The sequence below is a fragment of the Macaca mulatta genome, chromosome 20 (genome assembly GCF_049350105.2).
Source record: "Macaca mulatta isolate MMU2019108-1 chromosome 20, T2T-MMU8v2.0, whole genome shotgun sequence".
Classification (NCBI taxonomy): Eukaryota; Metazoa; Chordata; class Mammalia; order Primates; family Cercopithecidae; genus Macaca; species Macaca mulatta.
The window spans coordinates 24,704,339-24,728,902 of NC_133425.1; the positions used below are offsets into that span (position 1 = coordinate 24,704,339).

At 44.2% G+C, this 24,564-nt stretch overlaps 1 protein-coding gene and 1 long non-coding RNA gene across 15 annotated transcripts in view; one reads left to right on the forward strand and one right to left on the reverse strand.

Moving 5' to 3' along the window:
- The window catches only part of LCMT1 (leucine carboxyl methyltransferase 1), an 80,030-nt gene that overhangs the window by 39,482 nt on the left and 15,984 nt on the right, over window positions 1–24,564 (forward strand). For 9 of the 14 annotated variants that reach the window (XR_013410853.1, XR_003725283.2, NM_001260979.1 and 6 more), the window contains 5 exon segments: window positions 1,607–1,668; window positions 13,482–13,584; window positions 17,020–17,140; window positions 22,486–22,587; window positions 24,125–24,216. Coding sequence is in view for 9 of the 14 variants with exons in the window: in NM_001260979.1 (NP_001247908.1) it covers window positions 1,607–1,668; window positions 13,482–13,584; window positions 17,020–17,140; window positions 22,486–22,587; window positions 24,125–24,216 (480 nt within the window). In the remaining 5 variants the exon portion in view is untranslated. 14 annotated transcript variants of the gene reach the window in all.
- LOC144338144 (uncharacterized) lies at window positions 5,050–7,495 on the reverse strand. The gene is made up of 2 exons (XR_013411990.1): window positions 5,748–7,495; window positions 5,050–5,561 (listed from the first exon to the last, which is right to left on the reverse strand). It is a non-coding gene; the product is annotated as an uncharacterized LOC144338144 (long non-coding RNA).

Genomic DNA, 24,564 nt, shown 5'->3' on the forward strand with positions numbered 1-24,564 from the left:
ATGTACAGTAAGTGGTTTTTTTGTGTATGTGACTGAATTAATGGAAGACTGAAGTTAGTTATTACATATGAGATGTTATGGGCGCCATTCCGAGTCCAGTATCAGGGAGTTTACGGAGTTGCAGATGACAGGTTTACTAATGTGTGCTGAGAGCTTTCACAGCCTAGTACCACGTTAAGTGCTTCACTTGGATTGTTTCATTCAGTCCTCACAAGACACTCATGAATTAAGTGCTGCTGTTATCCCCTTTTTGCAGATAAGGAAACTGAGGCTTAAAGAAGTTAATTTGCCCAAAGTCTTCTATCTAGGAAAGGGTGGAGCTGAGATTCAAACTGTGACTTCAAGCTCAAGATCAAGGAATCTTAATTGTTGGTTTTTTTTTTTTTTTGAGACAGAGTTTTGCTCTTGTTGCCCAGGCTGGAGTGCAATCTCGGCTCACTGCAACCTCCACCTCCTGGGTTCATGCGATTATCCTGCCTCAGCCTCCCTAGTAGCTGGGATTACAGACATGTGCCACCACGCCTGGCTAATTTTGTATTTTTAGTAGAGATGGGATTTCTCCATTTTGGTTGGGCTGATCTCGAACTCCTGACCTCAGGTGATCTGCCCGCCTCGGCCTCCCAATGTGCTGGGATTACAGGTGTGAGCCACTGTGCCTGGCCCGCATCTTAATAGTTTTAACTACAGTCCCTCCCCATCCCCCCTTTTAACTTAGTCATTTAAATAAAACCCTAATTCTTATATTGAAAAAAATGTGAGTAAACGTTAAAGTGTTTCAGCCATCCTTTAGAAAAGTCTGATCCTTACAAATTGGAAATAACTTTCAAGCTTTATTTTTTTCTGGATCCATGAAAATAATGGATCAGGCCTTATGTGCCTCCTGAGTTTACCTTTTCTTTTATATTTAATATATTTAATTTTATATTAAATATGCTTTTTAAGTGATACATGGCAATTCTGATGCTCTGGGAACTCGAAAGTACTGGCTGGTTAGAACTCTGAGTGGAATAAGAGTAACTGGCTCTTGGTTAAGTCCAGAGGTGGTTTCCTGGGATAGAAAGTGTGTTGGTGTTTGGTTATGGTTGTTGGGATATTGATGCATATCTCATTTCTGATTTTTTGCCTATTCTGGATTGGGGGAGTTACCACATAAATGTTACTGAACTTTAAGTTTGTGTGAGAGTCCATTCTTCTGGCTACTTGTGACAAATAACAGGTAACTTTTAAAATTTGATTGAGAATAGGCAGCAAACTAGAGATGGCCCAAAAAAACATTGGAACGTTTGAAAAATTCTTGTTAGGCTATCTTTAGCTATTTCTAAGTCTAAATACTTCATGATCAGTTTGTGATTTGGACATCGGATGCCAAGTGTAATGCTTAGCCAATGTCACCTGAGACCTGTGTCCACTGAAGTTTTACTGTATGTGTGTAGGGTCAAAAGTGATTAAACTGAAGCCCTTTTTAGAGGGGCCCCTGCTTTGAACAATAGCAAATATATATTTGCCATTTTGCTAGTGAGTGTCTGCATTTGTGCAGTAAATGAGCTCATGAGTAAGTTGAAGAGCAAATAGACTCATCTTTCTCCTCTTTCCCATCTTCCCATAGATGCAAGCCTCCCCTATCCAGCCCCATTCTAGAACTGCATTCAGAGGACACACTTCAGATGGGCAAGTATCAAGCTAATGCAAAATTGACTGTATCAGTATTTTTGCTTCCCACCCCTTTTTTGAAGATGGGGTTTGTGTGTTGGGGGGGGGTGTGTGTGTGTGTGGTGTTATACAATGTATTGTCAACTGAAGAATGACGAGGTTCGTAAATTTGGAAAGGAGAGCTTGCTTTCTCAGAGAGGGTTGCAGCCTGCAGGGAGGCCATTCTAACAGGCTAGGAAGCACAGCTTCCTGCCAGAAGCCAACAACAGATACTTTGAAGGAGGGGCAAAAGGAGGAGGAATTTATGCTCAGCCGGGTGGGCGAACATACATATTTAATGAGCTATAGGAGGAGTCATGAATATTTATGAAGGGACAACTGTGTGCATGTGCGGTTGAGCTTCACACCCCATCACAGGTCCCATGTACAAAAAAAATGGCAGTGTTAGCATGATCCAAGGGTGGAGGTTTTGGCCCTCTGACATCAAAAGGTGAGGCAGAGGACACAAAAACCCGCATCTTTCGGAGACTGGCCAGAACCACTCCCTGTTCTGTGGTCTCTTATCAGGAAGGAATGCTGGTTGACTGTTTTGAAGTGGCCAAAGAGAAGGGTAGCAGTCAGGCAGCTGGGTTGGATGATAGCAGCAGTAGAGTCTTCTGAAAGGGCTGGTTGCTGTTTAGCCCTTAGGGAAGAACGCCTCCAGGCAGTTAGTAAGCAAGGGGTTTAAAGGAGGCATCTTACCTTCCATCCCCACGTGGCCAAGAACTCAGTTTTCAAGGTCGCTCTGGGATCCTCTTGGTTCAGGTGGCTGGGGGGCTTAGAATTTTATTTTTAGTCTACAGTAGACTTTTGCTGATACATTTACATTTGTGTTGGGGTTACCACGAAGGAATTTTCAACGACTTTCTGTATGACTCTTCTTAGATGTCCTTAGGTCTCTAATCTTCAGTCTTTCTGTAAAGACCTTGAGTTAGTTGCCAACATTTCAAAAATAAACTTCTCATGAAAAATCTCGATTTCTAACTTTCCTTGGAAAATCAGAAGACGCGGTAACATTAGGCCATGATTTCCACAAGGGAACAATTAAATAGTGTCTGCCTCAGTTAGAGGAGTTGCCGTCTTCCAGTTCTGTCCCCACCACTCTCTGGTATCTTACGCTTGACCTGCTTCACTCAATTCTGTTACCTGCTTGGCCCTGGCAGTCAATTTTCCCCGTTTTTTCCCTCAACTTTTAATTATGATTGTGTCTTTACAATGGTTTTCCCATTTCTGAGCCTTTCAAATTATGGGTAAATCTCTACCACGATTTTCCGTTATTTTCACTTTTGTCTGAGAGAAGTTAAAGGGGTTTATTAGTAATTCAGATCAGAGAACGTGCAGAGAGGACAGCCTTCACCAATGGTCAGCACAGGTAATACTGTGGGCATCAGGTGACTAGATGAGCCACGTCCTTTTATTACAACAAGTAGGGACATGAGAGGAGGGAAAGTGTTCTCTGAGGCGGGGGTGGCAAGGAGCCTAGGCTTTTTCTAGCCCGCTTCGCCAGATTCTTCCAACCTCTACCCATTACCCAGTTCCAAATCTGCTTCCACGTTTTCAGGTACTTGCAGCCACAGCCCCTCTTCTCAGCTTCTCAGTACCAGTTTTCTGGTTTAGCTTATTTTGTGCTTCTATAACAGAATACCTGGGACTGGGTACTTTATAAAAAGAACAGAGACTTAGTACAGTTCTGGGAAGTTTGAGGTTGAGGGGCCCACATCTGGCCAGGACCTTCTTGCCGTGTCATCCCATGGAGGAAGGTAGAAATGCAAGAGAGCATGACTGTGTGAGAGAGAGGTGAAGGAGTGCAAACTCAGAACCTACTCATAATCCCAAGATAGTGGTATTAATTCATTCTTTGGGACTGAATCACCTCTTAAAGGTCCTACCTTTCAACACTGTTGCATGAGGGATTAAGTTTCTAACACATGAATTTTGGAGGGACACATTCAAATCATAGCACCTGAACACTGGGTATTGTGATTTAAAATTTTTTCTACCAGTCTGGCTGGGCGTGGTGGCTCATGCCTGTAATCCCAACACATTGGGAGGCCGAGGCAGGTGGATCACCTGAGGTCAGGAGTTCGAGACCAACGTGGCCAACATGGTGAAACCCCGTCTCTACTAAAAATACAAAAATTAGTTGGGTGTGGTGGCAGGTGTCTGTAATCCCAGCTATTTGGTAAGCTGAGGCAGGAGAATGGCTTGAACCTGGGAGGCGGAGGTTGCAGTGAGCTGAGATCATGTTGCTGCACTCCAGACTGAGTGACAGAGTGAGATGAGAGTCTATCCAAAAGAAAAAATTTCTACCAGTGTCGTAGGCCAAAATGATGCCCTATTATTTTATTTTATTTTATTTTATTTTATTTATTTTTATTTTCTTTTGTTGTATTTTATTTATTTATTTATTTATTTTATTGTTTATTTTATTTTATCTATTTTATTTTATTATTTTATTTTATTTTATTTATTTTTTTGAGATGGAGTCTCCCTCTGTCACCCAGGCTGGAGTGCTGTGGCTTGATCTCGGCTCACTGCAACCTCTGCCTCCCAGGTTCAAGCAATTCTCCTGCCTCAGCCTCCCGAGCAGCTGGGATGACAGGCAAGCGCCACCACACTCGGCTAATTTTTTTTGTATTTTTAGCAGAGACGGGGTTTCAGCATCTTGGTCAGGCTGGTCTCAAACTCCTAACCTTGTGATCTTCCTGCCTCGGCCTCCCAAAGTCCTGGGATTACAGGCATGAGCCACCATGCCCCACCGATGCCCTATTATTTTTTAAAAAATGTATGTAACTTTGAATGCTAGTGAGATGGAGCATCTTTCCTTTGTTTTATTGGATGTGGGGACCTCTTGTAAAGTTTTTCATTTCCTTTTAACATTAGTTTGTAGTTTCTTTCCTTTTCGGTTTATAGGAACCCTTCATAACACATTGATGTGTTCTTTGATAAAGGTCTGTTGTCAACTTTTTTTTATTGAACTTTTTTCTCGTTCTTTTACTTACCTGTTAACTTTGTGTCTCGTCGGTAAATTTTTTACTCTGGTTCTTTATAGTTTTTTATTTTGCCATCATGCCGGGAAAGGAGAATTTGAATAAAAATGTGAATGAAAATTTGGGCAAACTGATAGGTGATCTTAAAACTGACAAAAATATTTATTTAAAAATGGCCTTGTTTTATCAAACCTACAAGGCTGTGACGGTAAGAATCACCATTATTTATTTATCAATCAGTAAGAAAGGAAAAGTGCTGACACTTAAGCTGACACATCACCAACTGTTAGATGCATCCTGATTTCAGGAATGTTAAAATGTGAAAGGATGCATCTTAGAATTGATGATGTATTTTTTTAAGCTAAAATCTGCTTAGGGTAAAAAATCAAAAGTGTACAAATGGACACACAATGAAAAGTCAGAAGGTGTTTTTTTAAAAAGGAAGGCCGAGTATGGTGTCTCACACCCGTAATCCCAGTGCTTCAGGAGGCTGAGGCAGGAGCATTGCTGAGGGCACCTAGTGAGACCCTGTCACAAAAACATTAAAAAAATTAGCTGGGCATGGTGGTGCACGCCTATAGTCCTAGCTACTTGGGAGGCTGAGGTGGGAGGTTACCTTTAGCCCAGAAGTTGGAGGCTGCAGAGAGCTATGATCGCACCACAGCACTTCATCCTGGGTGACAGAGTGAGACCCTTTCTCTCAAAAGAGTGAAAAAGGGAAATTGGGTTCTGTTACCCCCTTGCTTAAAACTCCCTACCGGGCAGAACCCATGTTGTTCATCAGGCCTCTATGTGCCTCCTGATTTCCCTCCCTCCCTCCCTCCCTCCTGCCCTTCCTTCCTTCCTTCCTTCCTCCCTTCCTCTATCTCTCTCTCTCTTTCTCTCTGTCTCCTTCCTTCCTTCCTTCGTGCCTGCCTGCCTGCCTTCCTTACTGCCTTCCTTCCTGCCTTTCTTCCTTCCTTTTTGAGACAAGGTCTCACTCTGTTTTTGCTCAGGCTGGAGGACAGTGGTGCAATCGATCACAGCTTACTGCAGCCTTGAACTCCTGGGCTCAAGTGATCCTCCTGCCTCAGTCTCCCAAGTAGCTGGTGCTGCCACACCCAGCTGATTTTTATTTTTATTTTTTGGAGGTCTTGCTGTGTTGCTCAGGTTGGTCTCGAACTCCTGGGGTCAAATGATCCTCCCACCTCGACTTCTCAATGTAGGGATTACAGGCGTGAGCCCCTGCACCTGCTCCTGATTTTCCCTTTGACCACAGTAACTATGATCTAGCCACATAGATACCTTGCTGTTCTGTGACTGTGCCAAGCATGTTCTTTCCCTCAGTCCTTTTCATTTCCTCTCTCTTTGCTGGATGGGCTCCTTCTCATCAGCTCAGCTGCCACTTCCTCAGAGGGGCCCTCCCTGACTACTGGGTTAAAGACAGACCCTCTCCCTGCTGCCTAATTTCACACTCTTCTCTTTCAGTTTCCTTGTGGTACTAAGTGCTCCGTGATATCATCTTGATTACTCATTTACCTAATGATTCACTTTCTCCCTCTTCTACCATGTAAGCTTCCTGAGAACAGGGACTGCTTCTGTCTTGTTCGCCACTGTAACCCCTGCACCAAGAGCAGTATCTAGCGTAGTGTTGAATGAATACTCACGTGACTGCTTGAATGGATAAATGTTTGTTTTTGTAATCCACTTCAACTCTGGTGAAATTAGGTAGGCAGAAAGAGAAAAGAATAGCAAGTGGACAGCATTTCAGAGTGCGAACAGGATTTCAGCTGCGCCCCGAGAAGGCCCTAGGTAGGGAACAGATGATCTCAGCCGGAACTCACTGAAGGAAGAGCTGGAAAGGCCAGTGTGGCTGGGGCTCGCGTGGCAGGAGGTGTGTGCTTCATGATTGAGAAAGATCGTAAAGCCGGCTGAGAATTTTGGACTCCATTCTAAAGGGAGTCGGAAGCCTGTTACGCATGCCCCACAACACCCTGAACTTCTCTGTAGCCGCTTGCGCTTGTTCTCTCTCTTTCCCACTGGATTATAAGCCCATGAGGGCAGGGACCATGTCTTCTTGTTCATCAGTTATTCCCAGGACTTGGCCCAGTGCCCCGTAAGTATCAGATGGGTAGTCAGACAAACTAACCCTCTGTACAGTCTGGAAATCCGCCTCAGGCTGTCTCCATTTTACCTCTTCTTCTTTTTTTTTTTTTTTTTTTTTCCAACTAAAGGCTCCTAGGAAAATCTGTGAACCTAAAAGATCACTTTGCAATGCTTAACAACAGTGATAGTCTCTCATAGAAGATACCATGAATGGGATTGATGGGATTCACTACAGATCCAACACATCTCTTTTGAAATGCACCTGGCGGTGGTGGAAGAGATTATTAGTCATATGATACACCAGCACTTGTGTGTGTATGTGTTTAACTACTGTGTTACGTTGTGTAAGTCTTCAGTTTTCTCATGCCTTTTCACCTCATGACCTAATCCCCTCTTAAAAGTGATTAAGACTGGCTTGGTGGCTCACACCTATAATCCCATCACTCTGGGAGGCAGCGGCAGGAGGATCCCTGGAGCCCAAGAGTTCCAGACCAGCCTGGGCAACATAGGGAGACCCCCCTTCTTCCCTTCCTCCCTCCCCCCACCCCCCCACATCTGTACAAATAAAAAAAATTAGCCAGGCATGGTGGTGCACGCCTGTGGTCCCAGCTACACAGGAAGCTGAGGCAGCCTGGCGGGGGCGTGTCAAGGCTGTAATGAGCCATGATCATGCCACCGCACTGCAACCTGGGTGACACAGTGCAGCCCTGTCTCAAAAAAAAAAAAAAAAATGATTAGGACGATAAAGTATATGAGCTTAATGAGGCAGATAATTAAAGCCTGTATCTATTAGTTTGTGCACTGTAACAAACTGCTGCATAGCATGTGGCTTAAAACAACAGCCGTCTGTTTAGCTTACAATTCTTTGGGTTGGGTTCATTCAGGTGGAACTTCTCAGCTGGGCTCATTTCAGCACCTGCCTGGATTTAATCACTTGTGGTTGTCTTCACAGAAGACCTCTGCTGTGTAGCAAGCATTGGGCTAGGCCAAGGGGTCCCCACCTTTCTTGCTTCCCAGTAATTTGTCTCAATAATGTTTTCATAGTACTCCTGAGCCAAAAAACACACTCAGCAATTCTTTTTGATTAGCTGGGTTTAAACAGCCGAAGTATTTATGTCCTAACAACTTATTAGTCATTTGAAAAAAAAGTACACATACAGGGAAAGAAAAATACCATTTTTACTTCATTCGTAAGCACCCAGAATTGCTTACTGGGATGCGTGCCCTGTAGGGTACTTTACAGCTTCACCTTGGAATCAGATTAGACACCACCCCTGTTCCACATTCACATTGGCACAATACGTACTTTTTTTTTTGAGAAGGAGTCTTGCTCTGACATGTCACCCAGGCTGGAGTGCAGTGGTACACACTCAGCTCACTGCAACCTCCGCCTCCTGGGTTCAGGCAATTCTCGTGCCTCAGCCTCTCAAGTAGCTCGGATTACAGGTGTGCACCACCATGCCTGACTAGTTTTGTATTTTTAGTAGAGGTGGGGTTTTATCGTGTTGGCCAGGCTGGTCTCGAGCTGGTCTTGAGCAATTCACCTGTCTCGGCCTCCCAAAGTGCTGGGATTACAGGCAGGCATGAGCCACCGTGTGCCAGCCTGGTACTTGCTTTTTAACCACAGCAGCATCCGAACACTTAGCTTTGCAAGGATACAGAGCAATCTGATGTTGAAACTGTGATGGCCTTGAGCTAGTCGCTTACTTATGCCTGACGGATGTTGAGTAGTATCTCTGTGTTCCCCTGAAAAATTTAAAATATTCCTCTCTGCCCTGGTGAATTTCCCATTCCACCCATGGTACCACAGTATCATCACTTTACCATTTCCTTGAATCCTAACCACAGTCTTCTAAGACTGGCATTGTTCACGTTTTATGATTAAAAGAAAGGTAGTCTCAAGTGATTATGTGACTTTCCCAGAGTCACGTGAAATTTTTTTTAGAGACGGCCTCATTCTGTTGCCCAGGTTGAAGTACAGTGATGCAATCACAGCTCAGTGCAGCCTCGACCTCCCAGGCTCAATCAGTTCTCCCGCTTCAGCCTCCCAAGTAGCTGGGACTACAGGTGTGCGTCACCACACCCAGCTAATTTTTGTATTTTTTGTAGAGGTAGGGTATCGCCGTGTTGCCCAGGCTGGTCTTGAACTCCTGGACTCAAGCAATCTTCCCGCCTTAGCCTCCCAAAGTGCTGTGATTACAGGCGTGAGCCACAGTGCCCAGCTTACTCACATGAAATTTGACATTAGGGCTGTTTGAGACCAAAGCCCGTATAACTGCAAATTCACTCCAAAGCGAGTTTTTATTTTGGATACTATGTTCTGGATAAAAGCCACAGCATGTTAAGTTTCCCTATCAGAGAATAATTGGGACTATTTAGGGATTTTTAACAATTGGATATCAACGAATGGCCTTTGGGTTTTTGTGTGTAACTTTAATGCGGGGTTTCACAACCTCGGCACTCTTGACACTTGGGTTGGATAATTCTGTAGTGTAGGACTGTTCTGTACATTGTAGGATGTTTACCAGCATCCCTGGCCTCTGCCCACTGGATGCCAATGGCACCCTCTGGTTGTGACAACCAAAAGGTGTCTCCAGACATTGCCAGATGTTCGCTAGTGGCAAAGTTGGCCTGTTGGAGAACCACTGCTTTAATTTAATAATGACCAAGCCTGAGTAGTTGGGATTTTCACAACCGTCTTTTCATTCTGGCTGTGTATAAATTGGTTCTTAAGTTTTTAAATCATATTATGATCTTATATTTTCAGGGCTTCTCTTCCCTCTTAACCCTCTTAGAAATCAATCCTCTAAAGTAGTATTGATCACAGAAAGAACTGCTAGTAGCAATATAGAGGTTTTAAATCAATGTTAATTGACTTTCTCAGAGTTGAGTAAGTATGGTCGGTCTTTTTTTTTTTTTTGAGACAGAGTCTTGCTCTTTCACCCAGGCTGCAGTGAAGCGGTGCGATCTAGGCTCACTGCAACCTTCACCTCCCAGGTTCAAGCGATTCTTCCTGCCTCAGCCTCCTGAGTAGCTGGAATAACAGGTGCCTGCCACCATACCCAGCTGATTTGTGTATTTTTAGCAGGGATGGGGTTTTGCCATGTTGGCCAGGCTGGTCTTGAACTCCTGATCTCAGGTGATCCACCGGCATTGGCCTCCCAAAGCGCTAGGATTACAGGCATGAGCCACTGTGCCCGGCCGGTCTGTTTCTTTAGAAAGTTCTTCTGTAAGTATCACACAAAATGTTTTCAGTTGCCTTACATTTTTATCTTATGAAATAGAATATAGGAAAAGAAGGGATTGTGGATCTCATTTTGGCAAGCGAGTTACCTTTCCCACCAGCTCTCAGAAGCATTCCAGACAGATAAGGATTTTTTCTGTTCTCGTGGCCTCTTGCCAGTGCTAGACTTTGTACAAATGGCCTTATTTTCCCAGAATTATGAAACTCCTTTGAAACTTGCTCTGAGCCTATCCTCCACAAATACATTCAGTTCCCTGCAAAATAATGGTAAGGCATCCTTCAGGGACAGATAATGGACCTGTTATTTCCCCACAACTTGAGTAGCCCCTGACTTAAGAAGAGCAACTGAATCATGTGATGCTGGTGTGTGTTACTCAAGTCATCAAATTCTGTCATTTAAAGGGATCTTAAGGTCCTCTTGTCCAGTGCTTCCCATGTGGTATGCCAGTGTGCCACCACATACAGCTGGGCCACTGCAGAGTGGCGGGTGAGCCTCAAGTCACTGACTCCCTTCAGCTCAGATGTACCTTGTGTACAGCTTACAAGAATAATCATGATGATGTGTGATTTATGCTTTACATGTTAACATTAGATCCTAATGTAAGAGAGGTCTCCCCTGAACTACATGGTACTAGACTTCATGTGTTAATATTCTGGTGTATTTGTTGTTTTTTGGCCAGGGACGGAAAAACTCATTTCGAATGTGCTTATTATTAATATATTTGTTATTTGCAAGAAGTTATGCAGGCATTTTGGAATTATTTTCGTAATAGGGTAGACAACTACCTTCATATTCTTTTATTTGGTAGAGACAAGGTCTTTGTTCTGTTGCCCAGACTGGAGTGCAGTGGCAAGATCATAGCTAACTGAAAGCCTTGAACTCCTGGGCTCAAGCCATCACACCTCAGCCTCCAGAGTAGCTGGGACTACAGGCATATGCCACCACATCTAGCTAGTGTTTAAAAATTTTTTTGTATAGACAGTCTTGCTATGTTGCCCAGGGTGGTCTTGAACTCCTCATTCAAGTCGTCCTCCTACTTGGGCCTCCCAAGTTGTTGGGATTATAGGCGTGAGCCACCATGCCCAGCCACATGCCATATTCTTTATATTACTTTCCTGATTCCTGGCACCCTAGGGCCGACTTCGGGTTCCCTGCTTGCCCTTTATTGCTTTCCTGACATCTAACAGGCTCTTAGGAGGTATTTCTTTAGCTTATGGTGTGTAGCCATATGTATTTGAATCAGCCAAGTGAAGTTATCAAGATAATAAATGAGAAACTACTTACATGTTGTAGGTTAGCCTTTTCAGCATTTTTTGCTGAAGTTCTCAGAACCAAGAGAACCTGAATTATTAGCAGTAGTATGGGTAGCTGTTGATGTTTCAGCTCCTGCCATGGTTTGTATCCTCAAGGAAGTTGAATGAATAATGTCTGAAGTTGAGTGAATAATAAAATCAAGCAATTTTCTTTCTTTAAAAAAAATTTGTTAACTTTTATTTTTTTATTTTTATTTTTCTGAGACGGAGTCTCACTCTGTTGCCCAGGCTGGAGTGCAGTGGCACAATCTTGGCTCATTGCAACCTCCGCCTCCCAGGTTCAACTGATTCTCCTGCCTCAGCCTCCCGAGTAGCTGGAATTACAGGCGTGTGCACCACCGCACCTGGGTAATTTTTTTTTTATTTTTAGTAGAGACAGAATTTCGCCGTGATGGCCAGGCTGATCTCGAACTCCTGACCTCAGGTGATCAGCCCGTCTCAGCCTCCCCAGGTGCTGGGATTACAGGCATGAGCCACTGCGCCTGGCCTTAACTTTTAATTTAAAAAAATGTGAAGTGTACGCAAATACGTTGTGACTAGGTTCATGAACCTCCATGTACCCATCACTTAACTGTCTCATTTTATTTGTAGCAGTCATTCCAAGAGTGTAAGTCCTCAGACTAAGCATCAGTAGCATCTGGGAACTTACTAGAAATGTAAAATTTTTTTTTTTTTCTTTTGAGACAGAGTCTTGCTTTGTCACCAGGCTGGAGTGCAGTGGCATGATCTTGGCTCACTGCAACCTCCGCTTCCAAGGTTCAAGCCATTCTTCTGCCTCAGCCTCCCAAGTAGCTGGGATTACAGGTGTGCGCCACCACACCCAGCTAATTTTTGTATTTTTAGTAGAGATGGGGTTTCACCATCTTGGCCAGGATGGTCTTGATCTCCTGACCTCGCGATCTGCCCGCCTCGGCCTCCCAAAGTGTTGGGATTACAGGCATGAGCCACCGCGCCCAGCCGCTAGAAATGTCAGTTTCCGCTAGTGGAAGATGTAGTGAATCAGAAACTTGGGGTGGAGCCTATCAGTCTGTGGTTTAGCAAGCCACCCAGCTGATTCTGATGACCACTGAAGCCTGAGGATCACTATAGATATCATTTCATCCTACCTCTGCTGGAGTCTTTCAAAGCAAATGCTGTCATTTTATTTGTGAATACATTAGTACATAAATTGTCTTTTTAAAAACATAACACAAATGGGCATAACATTTAGAAAGCAGCCTGCTAATGGGTCCCCATATTTAAATAGGCTTACCATCTGATCTCTTTTTTTTTTTTTTTTTTTTTTTTTGAGATGGAGTCTCTCCGTTGCCCAGGCTGGAGTGCAGTGGTGCAATCTCGGCTCACTGCAAGCTCCACCTCCCAGGTTCATGCCCTTCTCCTGCCTCAGCCTCCAGAGTAGCTGGGACTATAGGTCGCCTGCCACCATACCCGGCTAATTTTTATTTTTATTTTTTGTATTTTTAGTAGAGGCGGGGTTTCACTGTGTTAGCCAGGATGGTCTCAATCTCCTGACCTCGTGATCTGCCCAGCTTGGCCTCCGAAAGTGCTGGGATTACAGGCTTGAGCCACCACGCCTGGCTACCCTCTGATCTCTTAATTCTGCTCATACTATGTACTTTAAAGAAATAACTGGACAGATGCTTCATGATGTATATACAAGGATGCTTGCAATGCCTAGATGGGGAAAACTCAGGAATACCACATCTCATAGTGAGGGATTGGCTAAATAAGTTATGTTTTATCCAGTCAGTGGAATGCTATGAAATCATTGTACAGAAGGATGTCCCTGATGCTGTTGTTATGTAGGAAAAGCAGTTTTCAAACCACATATTGGGTGGTCCCATTTTCTTTTCTCTATTCAGGGTGTGTGTGTGTGTGTGTGTGCGTGCGCGCCCACCATGTGCATGAGAGGGAGAATGTGTTTTTGTTGTGTTCAATAACTTAAGCACATAGGGCAAAATGCTGAAATGTTACACACCAAAACACGAATAGTTATCTTCGGAAGATACGATTTTGGATAATTTTTACCCTCCTCTTACCTATTTTTTTTTTTTTTAACAATGATGCGTGTATTTTTATAGTAGGGAAAAACCATAAGGCTACTATAACTTTGGAAAAGACATATTCATTAAAATTATAGCCTCTGATTGCATTTGCAGATGGACACATACTGGATTCAAAGAGATATGCCGTTATTGGAGCCGATCTCCGAGACCTGTCTGAACTGGAAGAGAAACTAAAGAAATGTAACATGAATACACAGTGAGATTTTTTTTTAAAACCTCTTTTACATTTGTGATTTTATGCTAATTATGAGACAAGGCCAGTCGGAAGTGCAGCATGATACTCATGTTCTTATTTTTTATTCTGTAAGTTTTATTTCATTGCTACCTAGTTTTCTGAAAAAAAAATCTTTTTTTTTTTGAGGTGGAATTTTGCTCTTGTTGCCCAGGCTGGAATGCAGTGGCACAATCTCAGCTCACCGCAACCTCCACCTCCCGGGTTCAAGTGATTCTCCTGCCTCAGCCTCCCAAATAGCTGGGATTACAGGCATGCACCACCACACCCAGCTAAGTTTGTATTTTTAGTAGAGATGGGGTTTCTCCATGTAGTCAGTCTGGTCTCAAACTCCTGACCTCAGGTGATCTGCCTGCCTTGGCCTCTCAAAGTGTTGAGATTACAGTTGTAAGCCATCACGCCTGGCCTAGTTTTCTGAAATTTTTTAAGCAATACTGTTCTTCAAGTCTGTTTCTACATCTGAATCACCTGTGTTACTTTGTAAAAATATTGGTGCCTAATTTCATATAAAAGTTTGAGAGAAGATAATTGTATGGATAGAAACATGTTTGTGACATATAAAGAAAAGATTGGTGTCCAGAATATATAAAGAACAACTACCATTAAAAGCCTCATAGAAAAATGGGCAAAGGATAGATTACCAGGCAGTTCAAAGAAGAAACTGAATATCATATGAAACAGGTATTGGGCATCAGTGATAATCGGATGAAATTCTATTTTACTCTCACCAAGTTGGCAAAAATGTAACAGCTGACAGTATCAAGTGTTGGCAAGGATATGGGGGATAGGGAATGATACACCACTGCTGGAAGTGAACTTGGTGCAACCATTGTGAGGAGCAATCTGAAAGTATTGAGTAACATTGTAAGTATGTGTACCATAGGATATAGCAGTTCCACTTTCGTGGGTGTCCCCTTGAGAAGATCTTGCATATATGCCTAAGGAGAATGTTCCTTGTAGTTCATGAGTCTGGGAACTGAGTCCAGCTGCACAGGTTTGAATCCTGACAGGAACATGCACTAGACCATGACCTTGGATAACTTCACTTCTCTGCATCTGTTTCCTCTTCTGAAAAATGTGAATTATAGGCTGGGCGTGGTGTCTCATGCCTGTAATCCCAGCACTTTGGGAGGCCGAGGTGGGCAGATCACCTGAGGTCAGGAGTTTGAGACCAGCGTGGCCAGCATATTGAAGCCCCATCTCAACTAAAAATACAAAAAATTAGTTAGGCGTGGTGGTGGACGCCTGGACCCCAGCTACTCAGGAAGCTGAGGCAGGAGAATCATTTGAACCCAGGAGGTGGAGATTGCAGTGAGCCAAGATCACGACATCGCACTGCAGCCTAGACGACAGAGCAAGACTCCATCTCAAAAAAAAAAAAAAAAAAGTGAGAATGTGAATACTAATAGAACCCACCTGTAAGTGTTAGCGGTTGAGAATGTTGATAATTGTCAAAGAAGTCTCTAGCAAACCAGCTCTTCATTTCTGTAGTTTTAATTGTTGCTGATGATTTTGATGGTTCCTCAAAGAGAAGATAAAAATAATTCCTAATCCCAATACTTAGAGATAACCACCTTAATAAATTTTATCCCAAAATTTGTAAATATATGTTTTTCTTTAAAATGTGATTATGCTATGTGTATAATTTTGGAACTTTTTGTTTGTTTGGAGACAGGGTCTTACTCTGTCACCCAGGCTGGAGTGCAGTGGCGTGATCTGTGCTTACTGCAGCGTGAATCTCCCAGGCTCAAGTGATCCTCCCACCTCAGCTTCCTGAGTAGCTGGGACCACAGGCGTGCACCACCACACCCAGTTAATTTTTGTAGAGACAAGGTTTCACCATATTGCCCAGGCTTGCTTTGAACTCCTGGGCCCAAGCAATCTGCCTGCCTTGGCCTCCCAAAGTATTGGAATTACAGGTGTGTGCCATTGCACCCAGCCAGTTTTGGAACTTTTAAAAGAATCGGCTGGGCACGGTGGCTCACGCCTGTAATCCCAGCACTTTGGGAGGCTGAGACAGGCAGATCACGAGGTCAAGAGATTGAGACCATCCTGGCCAACATGGAGAAACGTCGTCTCTACTAAAAATACAAAAATTAGCTGGGTGTGGTGGTGTGTGCCTGTAGTCCCAGCTACTTCGGAGGCTGAGGCAGGGGAATTGCTTGAACTCAAGGGGCAGAAGTTGCAGTGAGCTGAGATTGCGCCACTGCACTCCAGCCTGGTGACAGAATGAGACTCCGTCTCAAAAAAAAAAAAATCAAATATATGTGTGTATATGTACACATACAATCATTTGTTTGTTAGTCTATTCACTCATTTAGCAAATAATCGAGGTTCTGTGAGGTACCGGTACTCACTATAGAGCCATGAACAAAACAGCTTACACATTGCTGTGTGAGGAAAAGAGACATTAAACAGCTAATGACATTTGACTGTTTAGTTACTCCTGGGATATCTGCTTTGAAGAAGTGCAGGGAAGCATCTGATAGGCCACTTGAATCTGGGGACCATGGATAGCTTTTGTGTCAATAAACACAGTCCCTGAAACATCATACTTATGAGCTGCATAGTAGTCCATTGGGTAGGGCATACCATGTTCTTTCAACCAGTTTCTTGTTGGGCTTAGCTGGATGTTCTGCAGTTTAGGCTGGGCTTAGCTGGATGTTCTTCTGCAGTTTGGGTTGGCCTTCCTTAGCTGGAGGTTATTCTGCGGTTTGGACAGGGCTTAGCTGGATGGTTCTGATTGGGGTTGGGTTTAGCTGATATCCTGGAGTTCAATCATGTGGATAGTGGGCAGGCCAGCTAGGGTCTGGCTGGCTGTCAGTTGGGAGGCCTCCTTCTCTTCCGCAGATCTTCTCCTCCTATAGCAGGCTAGCTTGGGTTCCTTCAGATGGTTCCTTCTCCTCCTATAGCAGGCTAGCTTGGGTTCCTTCAGGTTTCCAAGTGCAGCAAGAGAGCAAGCACCAATGTGCAAGTGACTTTAAAACTTCTGCTTGCATCATGTTTGCTACTGTCCTGTTGACCAAAGCAAAAGTTTCATGACCAGCCTAGATTCCAGGGGTAGAAGAATAAACACCTCTCAAATGGGAGAAGCCTCAGTGTTATGTTGGCATGGTGTGAGTGCGCAGCAGGGGAGAACTTGTAGCCGTTTTTGCAGTCCACCACACACGCTTAACATGTTTTCATTGCCACCCAAATCATTGCTCACTGCTCACCTGTCACAGTAGAAAGCTCGGATTGTGATGGTATTCCCCAAGTATTTCTGCCCTGACTGGGGCTGTGCTCGCTCAGGCCTTCTGATTTCCCTGGGGCATGGACTGCCCCACCAGCACTGCAGTATGATTAGAGGGTCCTGACTTGATGATAACAAATTTATGTGCCTTTTTTTCTTCTCTTAAGATTGCCAACACTCCTGATAGCTGAATGTGTGCTGGTTTACATGACTCCAGAGCAGTCTGCAAACCTCCTGAAGTGGGCAGCCAGCAGTTTTGAGGCAGCCATGTTCATAAACTACGAACAGGTAAAAGGAAGCACAGGAGAATTGGATTCTGTACAGGACCCCTGTGGTGGTTTCCCTCTCCCAGCACCCTTCGGATAACTTCCCTTATCCTTTTCCTTCTTCCTCCAGCCTCTCACATATCTCCTTTATTCATCAACCAGCAATCTTAGTACTCCTGACCCCTTGACCTCCTGCAGACTTTTAGCCAGAGTTATTGGAACTTCTGTCTTAGCCTTTACAAAAGTCTTTCAAGTTCTTATTTTTATCATTACATGTACCGTGGAGTCATAGAACATGAGGAAGGGGATTTTGGCTACCAGCATTTCGGGGTAGCAACTCAGATGCTGTCAGGGACAGGCAGGTGGTACCAGTGGAGGAAGTCAGCCAGGTGTAGTAGTGTAGGGTTTGGGGACTGTGGTGAACTGGAGCACCAATGTCCCACCTCACGGGAGTGGCCACTGTCCATTTACAGCCAGTTGTTATCATGTAGGCATGTGAGCCTAGAGCTGCCAGAACTACTGATTTTTGAAAGAAGCTGGAAATGTAGGATTTTAATGTAAAATATTCTAGTTTCTAAGATGACTGTGTATGATTTACCAGCTGCCTGTTTACTTCTTCTGATTTATTGCAGAAAAAGTTCTGTTTTAGAGCTTTGGAATAGCCCAGCTTGGGTTGAATCCTGGCCCTGGCTTGTGCTCTCAGCTATGTGACCTTAGGTAGCACAGCTTAGTGATTGGGAGTCCATGCTCCAGAGGTGGGCATTCCTGCTGTGTGACCTGGGCAAGTTACATAACCCCTCTGTGCCTGTTTCTTTTTTTTTCTTTTCTTTCCCTTTCCCTTTCCCTTTCTTTTCCTTTTCTTTCTTTTCTTTGCCAGAGTTTCACTCTTATTGCCCAGGCTGGAGTGCAATGGCGCGATCTTGGCTCTCTGCAACCTCCACCTCCCAGGTTCAAGCCATTCCCCTGCCTCAGCCTTCCAAATAGCTGGGATTACAGGTGTGCACCATCACATCCGGCTAATTTTGTGTTTTTAGTAGAGATGGGGTTTCACCATGTTGGCCAGGCTGGTCTCAAACTCATGACCTCAGGTGATCTGCCTGCCTCAGCCACCCAAAGTGCCGGGCTTACAGGCGTGAGCCACCATGCCCGGCTGTCCCTCTGTGCCTGTTTCTTCATCTGAAAATAATAGTCCCTACTTCATAGCATTGTTGTGAGATGTAAATGAGTTAATGTATCCAAAAGCACTGACAGTGTTGCCCAGCTGTAAGTAAGCATCAGCTATTTTTTGCTCTCTCTGAGCCCCCGTTCTTTGTTTTTAAAGAAATAATACCCACTCTTGGCTGGGCACGGTGGCTCACGCCTGTGATCCCAGCACTTTGGGGAGGCCGATGTGGGCAGATCACCTGAGATCAGGAGTTCAAGACCAGCCTGGCCAACATGGTGAAACCCTGTCTCTACTAAAAATACAAAAATTAGCCAGGCATGGTGGCAGATGCCTGTAATCCCAGCTACATGGGAGGCTGAGGCAGGAGAATCGCTTGAACCAGGGAGGCAGAGGTTGCAGTTAGCTGAGACTATACCATTGTACTCCAGCCTGGGTGACAGACTTGAGACTCTATCTCAAAAAAACAAAAAACAACAACAACAACAAAAAGTATGATACCCGCTCTCCAGATTATTATGGAGATTCCTGAGATGCTGTCAGTGGCTTATCGCATGATAAGCACTGATACATGCTCACTGTTTTTATTGTGTATTGCTTTTTGTTTATTTGTTTGTTTGAGGTAGGGTCTCACTCTATCACCCAGGCTGGAGTGCAGTGGTGGGAATCATGGCTCACTGCAACCTTGACCTGGGGCTCAGATGATCCTGCCAGGTCATCCTCCCAAGTAGCTGAGATCACAGGTGCACATACCACGCCCAGTTAATTTTTAAATTTATTTTGTAGAGACAGGGTTTTGCCATGTTGCCCGGGTTGGTCAGTTTTTTTTTTTAAATCTCCTTTTCTTTTTTATTTTATCACACAAAAGATCAATAAGGGGACTTGCCCAGTGTCACGTAATTATGGACAGATCTAGGGCTAGCTCTTGGTCTCTCAACCTCCTCCCCAGGTCCCTTCCTGCCCAGGTTCCTGTGTAGATGGTTCTTGATTGGTTGATTTTGCATCCTTCCCTCTCTTTAGTTGGGAGCGCTCCTCAGACTCTGTCTTCCGTCCTGATGGATGGATGTAATGGAAGGTGGCCTCACTGGTCTTTTCTTTTGATGTGAATAAATCCTGGGGACCTATCTTTGCTTTCAGGATAACCACATCTGGGGAAACAAATTCCACTGTCCATACTCCACGTTTCGGATTTATGCTGCTGCTTTCACTTTCCTTACTTTGTGTATTTTGTTGAACAAGTGTTTATTCAACGTCATATGAGAGATGATGGATTCAGTGAATTCTGACCAGAGATCTTGTCACTTTGGAGCAAGCCTGGGAATATGCCAGTTTTCAAAATGTTGTCCACAGCTGTCCCTCAACCGGTTCTGCTCCCACTCGCCACCCTCACCTGGTGCATAATGAACATTTAAGTTAATTCAGTAATTTCCTAACAAACACAAAATGATCAGCACTTCACAAACATGTATTAATTGCTCACATGCCTTACATTGTTTGCTTTTCCTTTTTTTTTTTTTTTTTTTCTCCAGAAACAGGGTCTTGTTCTGTCGCCCAGGCTGGAGTGCAGTGGTGCTATCATAGTTCACTGCAGCCTTGAGCTTCCAGGCTCAAGTGATCCCCCAACCTTAGTCTCCCCATTAGTTAGGACTGTAGGTGCACACCACCATTCTCAGCTAAATTTTTTTTTTTTTGGTAGAGACGGGATCTTGCTGTGTTGTCCAGGCTGGTCTCAAACTTCTGGCCTCAAGCAGTTCTCCTACCCCAGCGTCCCAAAGCCCTGGGACTACAAGCATCAGCCACCATGCTTAGCTTGTTTTCTAATTAGTAGTTTAAGATGACAAAACTACATGGATGATAATAATTTCAATCATAATTCTAAAGCAGTGGTAGCAAATTCTTAGATTTTGCTTACTATATAGCAGGGACTATTCTATGAGTTTTACATATATTAACTTATTTATTTATTTATTCATTTTTTGAGGTGGAATCTTACCCTGTCACCCAGGCTGGAGTGCAGTGGCACAATCTTGGCTCATTGCAACCTCCACCTCCCAGGTTCAAGTGATTGTCCTGCCTCAGCCTCCTGAGTAACTGGGATTACAGGTGTGTGCCACCATTCCCAGCTAATTTTGTATTTTTAGTAGAGACGGGGTTTCACCATGTTGGCCAGGCTGCTTTTGATCTCCTGACCTCAAGTGATCTGCCTACCTTGGCCTCCCGAAGTGCTGGGATTACAGGTGTGAGCCACTGTACCTGGCCTATTAATTTATGTAATTATCACAGCTAGCCACAAGTAGATACTAGTACTATTCTAATTCCATAGGTAAGGGGAGACTGAGGCACAGAGTTATGTAGTTTACACACAGCCTCAAAGCTCTTAAATGTCAACAAAGATTCAAACCCAGGCAATAAAACGACAGAGTATGTGCTGACAAACACTTTCTATCTGGAATGAAGAAGTGCCATGTGATCATTAGTGCCACATTCCTTTCTCTCCACCAAAATGGTGTTGGTTCTTGTCTAGCAGTGTTGTCGTGTGAAGCGGATTTTCCGCCGCTGAGATGAAGTTTCATTCTTGTTGCCCAGCCTGGAATGCAGTGGTGCGATCTCGGCTCACTGCAACCTCCAACTCGCAGGTTTAAGCGATTCTCCTGCCTCAGCCTCCCTAGTAGCTGGGATTATACTTGCCTGCCACCACACCCAGCTAATTTTTGCATTTTCAGTAGAGATGGGGTTTCACCATGTTGGTCAGGCTGGTCTCAAACTCCTGGCCTCAAGTGATCCGCCTGCTTCAGCCTCCCAAAGTACTGGGATTACAGGCATCAGCCACCGCACCCGTCCTTTTTTCTTTTTGAGGCCAGAGTCTGTCATCCAGACTGGAGTGCAGTTGCACAATCTTGGCTCACTGCAACCTCTGCCTCCCGGGTGCAAGTGATTCTCCTGTCTCAACCTCCTGAGTAGCTGGGATTACAGGCACATGCCACTGTGTCTGGCTGATTTTTGTATTTTTAGTAGGGACGGTGTTTCACCATGTTGGCCAGGCTGGTGTTGAACTCCTGACCTCAAGTGATCTACTCGCTTCAGCCTCCCAAAGTGCTGAGATTACAGGCATGGCCACCATGCCTGGCTGAAAGTGGTGAATTTTTGAAAAAGCAATAGTGTATATACAATGGTGTACACTAATATTGTTTCCTGGCGTTTTTCATATATAATTTGAGGTTTTTTAGATCAGTTTTTGTAATTCAAAAAGTAATACCACATGCAGAGTACAAAAATTAAAAATACAACAGGGTAGACAAGGAAAAGTAAATCTCTCTCTTGCCCCAGACCTTGGTCCTCTAATCTGGAAAGCAAGGCTGCCACATTCCAGAATTTTTCTATGTACATAGAGATTCTTTTTTTCCTTGAAGACACATGGGCGTATACTATCCATATTCCTCTCTACTTCACTTTTCAAGAGTTTACCCTAGAGGTCATTTCATGTCTGTATCTGTCTTCCTTCTCTTGTTTTCATGGCTATATATAATTTCGTTATACAGACATGCCAGGAGTTATTTCCAGATTCTTCCTATGTTACCTAATGCTGTGATAAACATTCTTGCATCTTAGCAGATACGTGTAAGTGTGTCTGTAGGGTAGATTGCTTTCGGTGGAGTTGGTGGATCACAGGTTGAGCATTTATTTTTTATTTTTTGAGATGGAGTCTCGCTCTGTCGCCCAGGCTGGAGTGCAGTGACACAATCTCGGCTCACTGCAAGCTCCGCCTCCCGGGTTCACGCCATTCTCTCCTGCCTCAGCCTCCCGAGTAGCTGGGATTACAGGCACCCGCCACCATGCCCGGCTAATTTTTTGTATTTTTAGTAGAGAAGGGGTTTCACCGTGTTAGCCAGGATGGTCTCGATCTCCTGACCTTGTGATCTGCCCACCTTGGCCTCCCAAAGTGCTGGGATTACAGGCGTGAGCCACCTCGCCCTGCCAGGTTGAGCATTTAAAATGGGTGTATCCTGCCCAATTGCCCTTCCAGGGCTACCCAAGTTTATGCTCCCACCAGCACTGTGCTGGTGCCTGCCCCTCAGTTGTTTTCCTATGCTGGGTGTGCCTCATCAGACGTCAGCCTCTACTGCTTAAAAATAGGATGATGATGTTTTATTTTGCATATTTAACAAACCCTTAGAGTAATGTCTTACCTTCTCTTTCCCTCCTAGGTGAACATGGGTGATCGGTTTGGGCAGATCATGATTGAAAACCTGCGGAGACGCCAGTGTGACCTGGCGGGAGTGGAGACTTGCAAGTCATTAGAGTCACAGGTCAGAGAGCAGGGACTGGGACATCCATTTGGACCGTTAGTCAACCAAGATATATAAAGGTCTTTCTTTGCAGATACGATCATGGAGAAGCCCTGTTCAGTGCCTGCCACCATAGGCTGCTGAGCCTCCATGTGGGCCGCTAGTTCATGATACTGGGAAGACCAAGTCCTGCTTTGCCATCTTGGTGTAGAAAATACACATTTACATTTCCTACACCCTATTATTTTGACTTTGTATTATGCAAATTTTCAACAAAAAGGTAGAGGGAATGGTAAAATAAAAACACACGTCCCATCACCTAACTTCAGTATTACTTATTTTATCAGTATTATTTCCTGTATTCTCCCACAATTTTTTTGTTGATGTTGGAATATTTTCAGGCAAATCCCGGACAGCACATGATTTCACCCCTAAATACGCATGTGAATCACCTACCAATAAGGACTTGCTTCTCCCAGGATGATGATGACACCATTTCACAGATCATACCTCACAAGCTGACAACTCCTTCATAGCGTTTAATGCCCAGTTCATGTTCAATTTCCCCAGTTATTTAAAAAAAACCTTTTTTTTATAGTTGATGTGTTTGAATCAGGATTTAAACGTTGTCCACACTTTGTAGATGATTGATATGTCCCTTAAACCTCTTTGACTCTATAGTAATGCCCCCTTCCTTTAAAAAAGTCATTTATTTTTTCTCAAAACAACTCCCACCCCTGCCCCCATATAAATAGGTTCATTTTTTTGGGTGGGTGTGGTGGCTCACACCTGTAATCCCAGCACTTTGGGATACTGAGGCAGGCAGATCACCTCAGTTCAGGAGTTCCAGACCAGCCTGGCCAATATGGTGAAACCCCATCTCTACTAAAAATACAAAAATTAGCCGGGCGTGGTGGCACACGCCTGTAATCCCAGCTACTCGGGAGGCTGAGGCAGGAGATTTGCTTGAACCTGGGAGATGGAGGTTGCAGTGAGCCGAAATCAAGCTACTGCACTCCAGCCTGGGCAACAGAGTGAGCCTCTGTCTCAAAATAAATAAGTAAATTAAAAAATAAATAAATAAATAGGTTCATTTTTACATGTCTTTTGTCACATAACCATTAGAATGCTTTAAAAAACTGTCGCTCATAGAAAAGTTCTTCCTTTATTTCTCTTTGGAAGTACTTTAGTGAATTTCTCCCCATTATAACAATGCTTGTTCAGTATGGAAAGTTGGAAAGTAAAAAGAAGATATTAGGGTCTAGGATGTGCTTTTGAGAAAGGAGTCAGCTCAGAGGAGGTCTGGTGTGCTTAAGAGCGTCTCAGTGCCTGGCACACTGGCTCACACCTCTGATCCCAGCACCTTGGGCAGCTGAAGGGGGAGGAATCGCTTGAGCCTAGTAGGTCACGGCTGCAGTGAGCTGTGATCACACCACTGCACTTCAGCCTGGGCAACAGAGTGAGACCTTGTCTCTTTAAAACAAAATAGTGTCTCAGATTTGTAAGCCAGTGCCTGGTAGTTCTCTAGTTCTCCATTTCTCTTCGTTGCACGTTTTAGAAAGAACGGCTCCTGTCGAATGGGTGGGAAACAGCATCGGCCGTCGACATGATGGAGTTGTACAACAGGTTACCTCGAGCTGAAGTGAGCAGGTATGGGGTTGGTGAGCGTCAGCTTGATGGGCATTCATTGTGAACTGAAGGCATGATTGCCTCTATTCTTTAATGCAGAAAAACAGAACAATATGTGGAGATTTCATTTAAAAAAAAAAAAAAAAACACAAGGCCAGGCACGGTGACTCACACTTGTAATCCCAGCACTTTGGGAGGCATAGGTGTGCAGATCACTTGAGGTCAGGAGTTCGAGACCAGCCTGGCCAATATGGTGAAACCCCGTCTCTACTAAAAATACAAAAATTAGCCAAGCAGGGTGGCACGCATTTGTAATCCCAGCTACTCGGGAGGCTGAGGCAGGAGAATCGCTTGAACCCCGGGGCGGGG